Source organism: Phoca vitulina, unplaced genomic scaffold (assembly GCF_004348235.1).
Source record: "Phoca vitulina isolate PV1807 unplaced genomic scaffold, GSC_HSeal_1.0 scaffold11, whole genome shotgun sequence".
Taxonomy (NCBI): domain Eukaryota; kingdom Metazoa; phylum Chordata; class Mammalia; order Carnivora; family Phocidae; genus Phoca; species Phoca vitulina.
This window is the reverse complement of record NW_022589714.1, coordinates 27,287,458-27,298,256: the sequence shown is the minus strand read 5'-3', so window position 1 is coordinate 27,298,256 and position 10,799 is coordinate 27,287,458. Positions and strand designations below refer to the sequence as shown.

Here is a 10,799-nt window from a genome sequence, read left to right as displayed (position 1 = left end):
CAGGTCCTGGGATCGAGTCCCACATCGGGCTCCTTGCTCAGCAGGGAGGCTGCTTCTCCCTCTCTCTCCCTTTGCTTGTGCTCTCTCTGTCAAATAAATAAAATCTTTAAAAAATAAAATAAAATAAATAAAATAAAATAAAATAAAATCCCACCAGCAATGTATAAGGGTTCCAATGTCCTCGCATCTTTACCAACACTTGTTTTTTTCTGTCTTTTTGGTTGATAGCCATCTTGGTGTGTATGAAGTGACATCTCATCATAGTTTTTATGAGCATTTCTGTAATGATTAATGATATTAAGCATCTTTTCATGTGATTATTGGCTATTTGTGTATCTTCTTTGAAATAATGCCTGTTTAAATCCTTTGTCCATTTAAAAAACTGGGCTGTCTTTTTATTATTGCATTGTAAGAGTTCTTTATATATCATGTATACAAGCCCCTTATGAGATTTATTTTCAAATATTTTCTTCCATTGTGTGGGTTGCCTTTTTTACTTTCTTGATAGTCTAACTTGTGAATAACACTTTTGTTGTCATATTTATAAGATCATTGCCTAACCCAAGATCATAAAATTTACTCCTATGTTTGCTTCTAAGGGTTTATAGTTTTAGTTCTTACATTTAGGTCTATGATCTAAATGTAAATTTTGAATTAATTTGTGCATATACTGTGAAGTAGGATTCGCTCTTTTGCATATGAATATTCAGTTGTTTCAGCACCATTTGCTGCAAAGACTCTTCTTTCCTCACTTACTTGTCTTTGCAAACTTGTCAAAAATCAATTGATCATAAATGTAAAGGCTTATTTCTGGACTCTCAATTCTATTCTAATGATTTATATGTCTATCCTTATGCCAGTACCACACTGTTTTGCTTACTATAGGTTTGTAGTAAGATTTAAAATTGGGAATTGTGAGTATTCCAAATTCCTTCTTTTTCAAGATTGTTTTGGCCATTGTCGATCTCTTGCATTTCCATATAAATTTTAAGATCACCTTGCAATTTCTGAAAATATCATTATCATTATTGAAGCAATAGTGCCAATGGTGAACTTCTTTCTTGTGGATTTGACCATCATCAGTTCCATGAATTTTTTCAGAAATAGAAGTTGAGTATTCTGACTTGCCCTGCTATACAACATTTCCATAACTACCAGTGGTGAAGTCTCACTGCAAATGTGTGAGCTTAGGGCCAAGACTGAAATTTCTGGGAATGGGAACTGCCCTCAACCACTCCTATGGAATGCTGAGTGGCTTTTGGAACACTGAATGGCTAATGGAAATTACCTTTTGTAACAGACTTGATAATGTTTCTTAATGAATTCATTAACAAACTACAAGACAAAATTACAAGACAAAACAAGTACTTATATGCAAAAATTACACCGAGGTAAAGTCATTTCAATAACAACTAATATGTCACTCATAAGTAATGTCTCAGGCTGCTTTATATACTTCCCCTGATGCCAAAAGTTATAACAAGAATTGAGATGTTCATCTCCAGTCAAATTTGCACCAGATGTACCCCAGTTCAAGCTACAGTTCTAGTATTGTGTTTCAGACTTTAATGCAAAGACAAAGAAAATTTTCCTATTCCAAAATACATTTAAGGGGCACCTGAATGTCTCAGTGCATTAAGCATCCCACTCTTGGTTTCAGCTCAGGTCATGATCTCATGGGTCATGAGGTGGAGCCCAGCATCCTCCTGGGCTCTGCACCCTGCAGGGAGTCTATTTAAAGATTCTCTCCTTCTGCCCCTCTCCCGCACTCCCTCTCTCTCTTTCTCTATCTAAAATAAATAAATAAATCTAAAAAAATACATTTAACTGGGCAATGAGGAGCTTCTATCTAACCTTTAATTGGAAGTAATTAATTGCAGCAATGGAATGGCACACAAAATGGCAAATATCAAACAAATTTAATAGAATTCTATAAAGTCTACTAAGAGGTGAATATTCTCAATTAAAATTATTAACTTATATTGGGAGGTATGAACTTTCTTGGTGATGATTGTACAATATTGTGAATGTACTAAAAAACCAGTGAACATATACTTAAAATGGTTAAAATGGTGAATTTTATGTTATGTGAATTTTATCTCAATTAAGAAAATTATAAACTCATGGATTACTATCAATATATGGCAATACCTGTTGGTGTGAAAGACATTTTAGTATATGTGCTGCTGAAGCAAGCACGGTGTGAAAGACATTTTCAAATATGGAATACATATAATCTCATTGCAGGTCAGTATTAACAAATGAATACTTGGAAATGTATTTTGACGGTGGGGAAAACTTGGAACCCCAATTAAACAAGATGTTTTTTTTTAATTCTATTCTCATTAGTAGAACTGTCTTACAAAAAGTTGTATTCAATTATTAATAGTATATTTTCAATTTTATGAATAAAATTTTGTAAAAACTTATTTTCTTTTTTGGTATTTAAGAATTACATAATATCCTCAATTTTGCCTCTTGACCTGCAAAGCCTAAAATGTTTACTATGCGACCTTTATAGAAATTGTTTGTCGACCTTGCTCTGGGTAAATGGATTAATGATATTTGCTAGGAGTGAAGTTTTTATCTATGGAATGTTCTAAATTATATATCCCTGATTTAGGATTGCTTAGGCAAACATACCTAGAACCTATGGGTTTATAACTTCCTAGAAAAGGTCATGCAAGCTATACAACTCTGAGGTATAAAATGGAGATATAAAATGGAGATGTGTTACAACTTATACACTCCCCACTGTGTGAGGTGACCCTCAAACCTCATTTAGAGGCCTCACTTCTTCTAGACCACAGAGTACCTATGTGATCTGAGAAGGAGGGACCTACAAAGCCAGCAGGATGCCCTAAACCTCTCCCTACTTGACCTGTGCCTCTTGATTGCTTGTATCATTAAAATTATTAATAAAGCTTGATGCTAGGTAAAATCCCTGATATTTGTGAGTCAGATATGACAGTTCAATTCCATGTATGAACTGAAATATTATTCATATATTTTAAAAATCCAGGGACGCCTGGGTGGCTCAGTCGGTTAAGCGTCTGCCTTCGGCTCAAGTCATGATCTCAGGGTCCTGGGATCGAGTCCCGGATTGGGCTCCCTGCTCAGCAGGGAGCCTGCTTCTCCCTCTCCCTCTGCTGCTCCCCCTGCTTGTGCTCTCTCGTGCTCTCTTCTGTCAAATAAATAAATCTTTAAAAATAAATAAATAAATAAAACCCAAAGTAAGTTTTTAAAGAGTTACAACAAGCAATTTTGGCAAGACAATTCCAAATATTATTTCATGTTTGGAGTAAAGAATGAGGACTTCTCTTAAAGTAGGTAAAAGTGCCATATTTTCTAAAAGAATTATTTAGTATACTTTGGTAAGGCGCATACGTTACCTTCTGCTCAATAGTCTACATATTTCTTGAAGTCCCTTTAAGTTCAGCCCCTTCTGTATTTAAAGATATTTATAATTAAATGTGTCTTCATAGAAACAAACCAATATGTGCAAGTAATAAGGATGCTAAGACCAAATGTACTACACCATCTGTGCATAACAAAAATTAAATTTGATCATTTCAACCCTGTTCTACCTAAGAATTATCATCTGCTTTTCAGGTTTTGAAAAATGATTATCCTTTAAAATTTTTTATGAAATGTATCTTTGCTTTTGAGGTATATTTTTCTTCCATTCTTTATGGTAAATTCTTAAATTTACACCAAGCAAAATCTTCCACCTCAAAACTATAGAGTTTTCAGAAAAAACAAAACAAACTTCTAAGCAATTTTTATTGATCTCCCTTGGAATACTTTGATCCTGATGAGATCTACTATTATTAATGCCTTTTATAACTTTGGTCCTGTGAAATACTGTCTGCATAAATTTATGTTTCTATGTTGGTTTTTAGACTCCTTATAACTGACTGACAGGAAAAAACTTGTGAAGATGAAAAATTTTCACACTATTTCATTTTATAAAATCACTGCATACCGGGCACATCATGGAAACAAGACATCCTCATGATGATGATGAAATTGAAAGATATTGAATCAAATGGGGACACCTGGGTGACTCAGTCGTTAAGCATCTGCCTTCGGCTCAGGTCATGATCCCAGGGTCCTGGGATCAAGCCCCGCATCAGGCTCCTTGCTCAGCAGGGAGCCTGCTTCTCCCTCTCCCACTCCCCCTGCTTGTGTTCCCTCTCTCCCTGTGTCTCTCTCTGTCAAATAAATAAATAAAATCTTAAAAAAAAAAAAAAGATATTGAATCAAATGAAAATGTGTACAAAATTGGTCAGCAGGAGAAAGATAGAAAGCATTTAGTAAAAGAACTTTACTTGAGTGGCTACTGCCGTTATGAAACAAAAATATAGTTGTAAATACATTATGTATCTTTTTTTGTTTTTGTTTTTAAGGAAAAACATTAATTTGGGGGCTACGTTCAGAATAGCATCATCTACATGGGCATTCCCTCTTCCTACAATTTCAGAAAATCTTTGATAACTACTTGAGAAAATGCAGAAGATCTTGCAAACAGATGACATTACCAAAACCCAAGCTTTTAGAAAAGGAAAGAGGAAAAGAACAGAGACAATGGACTCAGAGAATGCAAATAGTGACATGGATAAAGGACAGGTTGGTGTTCTGTTACCTTAATATGATTTTATTATCTAGCTCCAGCATAATTCCATAATCCTTTTCCTAATTTTTTACTTAGTACTTTCCCTTCTTCTATTGACTTATTGTTCCCTTTAATTCTTTGTTCAACCAAGGGAATAAAATTTCATGTTCTCTTTGTAACGTTGAACAAGTTGAGTTAGAAACATACTCAAAAGACATTTTACCTGCTTCTATTTGAGTATGGCCAATTATGCCATTGTTCAAACTTTCCCTCATATTCTGGGAAATGAAAGAGCAGCAAACTTGTCAGAAACTATTTTTCCTCTCAAAAAGTACTGAAGAAATTGAAATACCTCTTCTTTAAGATTTACTGTTTCTTTTCTTTTTTAACTCCAGTTTGTGGCCCATGTTCATCCTGGTTTGATCTGGGCTCCTTTCTTATTTTTATTGATTTATTCCTTTTTAATTTGAATTGCCCACTCCCATTGTCCTCTTATTTGGACAACCCAATAATGTGTTTATCCTGTTTTCATTTTACTTGTGTGTCTTTGTAATACATACATTTGTGTATGTCTTTGTAATACATGTAGTTTGCTATGTGCATGTATTCTTATTTTTTTAAATACATACTATACATTCTCATGGTTTAAAATATTTTTTAATCTTCCAGGGATGGTGTCTAGAGGCATTCAGGATGGTCCGGCATTTGACACACTATCATAGGGTATCATACAATACACCCCTAGCAAAACTAGGCTTTCCCAAAACCCTGGTAATGGAACTGTTTACCTTTATACCAAGAAGATTGGGAAACTGGCAAAATTTGCTTGTTGAGTGTTCTCAGTCCATCTTTAAGGAGTTTGTGCTGTGAGACTTAAAGTTCTTACTAGGATCTAGGGGTGCCTGGGTGGCTCAATTGGTTAAATGTCTGACTCTTGATTTTGGCTTAGGTCATGATCTCAGAATCCTGAGAGCAAGCCTGAGTCGGGCTCCTTCTTCAGTGAGGAGCCTGCTTGAGATTCCCTCTCCCTCCCCTTCTGCCCTCCCCCTACCCCAGCTCGCGCACATGCATGCTCTCTCTCTCAAGTAAATAAATAAATCTTTAAAGTTCTTATGAGGTTCTCTAAAATGAAAAAAACATGTCAGCAGGGCCCATGGTGGTTCCATGTGTGCTAAATGTGTGCATGACAGGATTAAGTGTACTTTATTGAGCAGAGAATGATTGTTAAAGTGTTGAAGGCACAAGAACAGAGTCAGAAAGCTAAATAAAAAATAAAGCTTTTCTGAGTTAAAAAAAATCAAAAGGTATATATTTTAATATATATAAATATATATATTAATATGTAAATATATATATATTTTTTAAGGTAAACAGTGAAAATTCTCCCTCACATCCCTGTCTCCCATCCACCCTGTTCCCACCTCCCACCCACCCACCATAGGTAACCACATTTATTGCTTTCTTGTTCATCCTTATAGTGTTTCTTTGTTCAAATAAAGCAAATATTAAAATAGATATTTTTGTCCCCTCTCTTACACAAAAAAGTAACTTACCAGATATGCTGCTTTATACTTTGCTTTTTGACTTAACATTTTTTTAAGATCTTTCCACTAGTATATAAAGAACTTTCTCTTTTTTACAGCTCCATATTATTCCACTGTGTCTATGTACCAGTCTTTATTTAGCCAGTCTCCTATGATGGATATGGCTTGTTTCCAACCTTTTCCTTCTTACAGATCACACTGCATTGTACAACCTTATAGATACATCATTTAGTAGTACATTGGTATCATGATATATACCTCAATCTGTTTCTGATTTTTCAATCAGCTCTGTTTTTAACATCTACTTACATTGCTATTATATGTCTGATCCATTGTATCTAACTACTGCATAGCACCAGATTTTACTTATCCTTTTCTCCAATGATTAACACCTAAATTTCCTATAGCATCTTGCTACTACAAACAATGAAAAAATAAATCTTCTCGTACCTGTCTTTTTAAGAAACAAATGAGGTTTTCTCTGGAATAAACACCTAGAAGGGTGATTTGTGGCTTATAAGTTATATGTTTGTTTCTAGTTCATTTGACTAGATATTATAAGACTGCTTTCCAGAATGTCTACATCAGTCCATATGCCCAGAAGCAGGGCATGAGGGGCTCCTATATTTGTATTTCCCTACCAACACTTAGCATTGATATTCATATTTCATTTTTTTGGCAATGACGGGAGAAAATGACATCTTATTTCAATTTAATGGTGCAGGTTTGGGAGACCCAGTGGTTCCTTGAGGAGTAAAATAGTCACATGATCTTGCAGGCCAGTGTTGTAATTTCTTTAGCAATTTGTTTTCTTTAAAAAGTTTATAGCTTTCGGGCGCCTGGGTGGCTCAGTCGTTAAGCGTCTGCCTTCGGCTCAGGTCATGATCCCGGGGTCCCGGGATCGAGTCCCACATCGGGCTCCCTGCTCGGCGGGAAGCCTGCTTCTCCCTCTCCCACTCCCCCTGCTTGTGTTCCTGCTCTCGCTATCTCTCTCTCTGTCAAATAAATAAAACCTTTAAAAAAAAAAAAAAAAAAGTTTATAGCTTTCCAAACTACTTATTTCTATTTGGTTCCATGGCAAGTAACTAAGCCAGAGATCTTAATTCATCATAAATTAGCCTGGAAACTCTCCTCTTTTTTTTTTTTTTTTAAGATTTTATTTATTTATTTGACAGAGAGAGACAGCTAGAGAGGGAACACAAGCAGGGGGAGTGTGAGAGGGAGAAGCAGGCTTCCCACTGAGCAGGGAGCCCGGTGTGGGACTCGATCCCAGGACCCCGGGATCATAACCTGAGCCAAAGGCAGATGCTTAACGACTGAGCCACCCAGGCACCCCCAAAACTCTCCTCTTTTATTATGGCATCTGCGCTCAGCCTCTTTTCTCTCCAACTTATGGCAGTTACCTAATGGCCACGTGAAACAATAAGCTTGAAGGTAACACACTGAAGTTGATGCTTACCATTGGGATGGATCTCAATGGATATCAAGAGAAGCTCTTGAGAAAGCCTTGAGATCACAGTCTTACCTCCTGCTATTTAGATGTAAAGGTAAATTGCTTTTCCACTGATTACCAGTAAATTTAGATTACAGGCTGCAATCTAAATGTAGGTGGAAGGAGAAAACCTTCCATCTCTGCAAACTGGCTGTCACTGACAAGAAATCACTGGTACACACCGTCCTTCTTTTTTCCAGACTCAGTAAGCACATGATCTGACTTCCAAGGTATTCCAGGTGACAGTTTTACCAAATATGTCACCAAGGTCGAACAAGAGTCAGCAGCTTTTCAATGTTATATCTTTGCTTTTTTGGCCCACCACCTGATCTCTAAGTAATTCAAACATATGTCAGGTTTTGGATATCTTGCCTCTGGATACCAAAATCCACATTAGTTATGATGTGTGTTTCAAAGGCTATAACAAAGACCCAAATACGTTTACTTCCCTTTCACATAACAGCAAGGGCAGTTGGGGTTTACTATGGCAGCTCCACAATGTTGAGGATCACTCTTATCTTGCTGGTCTACCTTACTCAACATGCAGCCTCTATCTCTGGGTCTAAAGTGACTACTCAAGGGGCACCTGGTGGCTCAGTTGATTAAGCATCTGCCTTCAGCTCAGGTCATGATCACAGGGTCCTGGGATCGAGTTCCACATCAGGCTCCCTCCTCAGTGGGGAGTCTGCTTCTCCCTCTCCCTCTACTCTTTCCCCTTGCTCATGCTCTCTCTCTCTCTCTCTCTCTCTCAAATAAATAAATAAAATATTTTTTTTAAAGTTCCTTTACATTCAAAGTAATTATTTGTAGATATGTATTTATTGACATTTTGTTATTTGTTTTGTGGTTGTTTCTATAGGTTTTCTCTGATCCTTTCTTCTGTTGCCCTCTTTCATGGTTTGTTGGCCTGATACACTTGGATTCCTTTCTCTTTATTCTTTGCATATCTTCCTGGTTTTTGACTTGTGGTTACCATTAGGTTTGCATATAACACCTTCTGCATGGAACAGTCTATATTAGGTTGATGATTGCTTAATTTTGAAACCATGCTTTACACTTCTCCCCTCATTTTAGGTATATGGTGTCATATTCTACATCCTTTCATTTTATGAATACCCTTGACTGGTTTATACAAAAATACTTCTTATACTCCTTTTGTATTTTTTACTTTTCATACTCTCATTTATGGTCTTTCCTTTCCATTCAAAGAGTCCTCTTTAATATTTCTTGTAGAGCTGCTTTAGTGGTCACAAATTCCTTTTTTTTTTTTTCTGAGAAACTCTTTACCTCTCCTTCTATTCTGAATGATAGCCTTGCTGGATAGAGTAGTCTTGGCTGCAGATTTTTCCCTTTCAGCACTTTGAATATATCATGCCGCTTCCCTTCTGGCCTGCAAAGTTTCTGCTGAAAAATCCACTAACAATGTTATGGAGTTTCCCTTGTATGTAACTGTCTTCTATTCTCTTGCTGCTTTGAAATATTTTTCTTTATCATTACTTTTTCTCATTTTAATTACTACTTGTCTTGGTGTGGACTTCCTTGGGTTGAATTGGGCGGGGGGGGGGGGGGGGGGGTGGATCTCTGTGCCTCCTGGACATGGATATCTGTTTCCTTCCCCAGATTAGGGAAGTTTTCAGCTATTATTTCTTCTTATAAATTTTCTGCCCCCTTTTCTCTCTCTTCTTCTTCTGAGATCCCTATAATGAAAATGTTATTATGCTTGATGGAGTCACTGATTTCCCTAAGATTATTCTCAATTTGCATAATTTTCTTTCCTCTCCTTAGCTCAGCTTGGTTACTTTCCATTACTCTGTCTTCCAGATCATTAATTAATTCCTCTGCTTCACCTAGTCTGCTATTTATTCCATCAAGTGTATTTTTTTAAAGATTTATTTATTTATTTGAGAGAGAGAGAGCACACGAGCAGGGGGAGGGCAGAAGGAGAGGGAAAAGCAGACTCCCCACTGAACAGGAAGCCGGACATGGGGCTTGATCCCAGGACCCTGGCATTATGAACTGAGTCGAAGGCAGACACTTAACTAACTGAGCCACCCAGGTGCCCCAACCATCAAGTGTATTTTAAATTTCATTTATTGTGTTCTTGATCTCGGATTGGTTCTTTTTTTATGTCTGTGTTAAAGGTCTCACTGATGTCCTCCACTCTTTTCTCAAGTCCAGTGAGTATCTTTATGATCATTACTTTAAAATATCTATCAGGCATATTACTTATATCTGTTTTGCTTAGGTCTCTTGCTATGATTTGGTCTGTTCTTTCATTTGGGACATATTCCTCTCTGTCTCTTCATTTTGTCTAACTCTCTGTGTCTGTTTCTCTGTGTTAGGAAAGTCAGCTACTTCTCTTGCTGTTAACAATAACAGCCTTATGAAGAAGAGGTCTTGTAGTGCTCTGCTGTGCAGTGTCCCCTGTTCCCCAGGGCCTAGCACTTCAGGGAGTATCTCTTATATGTGTTGCTTATGCTCTGCTAGTGAGTCTTGGCCTCTTCTTCCTTCAACCCCGTTGTCTGCAGAGGCTCTCTTTGCCAGCAGGGGTGGGGCCCAATGCCATCTTCTACAAGGTTCTGGCATTGTGTAGACTCACTGTCTACACACTAAACTATTTCTATTTCACCGGTTTCCTCAGCACTTACCTGTCTCCTGACCAGGACACAGGGACTATTTGGATTCTCTAACTGCTTTTCAAGAACTCTGGAGAGTCTGGCTGCTTTCTCTTATCCAGCTATCTAGATATTAATTTTGGCCATTTCTGATTTATGATCCAGAGAGGCACCATATTGCCCTGATGTTAATGCTGGACATGGGACCTCTTTAAGGAGTTGGGTTTTTTGTTTTTTAAAGAATTTATTTATTTGTCAGAGAGAGAGAGCAGGCACAAGCAGGGAAAGTGGCAGGCAGAGGGAGAAACAGGCTCCCTGCTGAGCAAGGAGCCCAATACAGGACTCAATCCCAGGACCCTGGGATCATGACCTGAGCCGAAGGCAGATGCTTAACTGACTAAGCCACCCAGGTATCCCTCTTTAGGGAGTTTTTAATGCACTGAGAAGCAAGGAGCCAACCCTGTTGTTCTAGAATTGTTCTTCATTTATCTGGATGTTTCTATCATATACCCTTGCCCCTGCCCATCTACCTT

General features: G+C 37.3%; 1 protein-coding gene across 5 annotated transcripts in view; it reads left to right on the top strand.

Moving 5' to 3' along the window:
• The window catches only part of BEND6 (BEN domain containing 6), a 55,832-nt gene that overhangs the window by 20,942 nt on the left and 24,091 nt on the right, over positions 1–10,799 (top strand). For 2 of the 5 annotated variants that reach the window (XM_032409619.1, XM_032409618.1), the window contains exon 2: positions 4,484–4,629. The exons of 1 other annotated variant lie outside the window; for it this stretch is intronic. In XM_032409619.1, coding sequence (XP_032265510.1) covers positions 4,510–4,629 — 120 coding nt within the window. In that variant the 5' untranslated portion in view covers positions 4,484–4,509. Of the gene's footprint in view, positions 1–4,409; positions 4,630–10,799 lie in introns of all 5 variants that reach the window. 2 more of the 5 variants (XM_032409617.1, XM_032409616.1) reach the window with 1 other exon arrangement.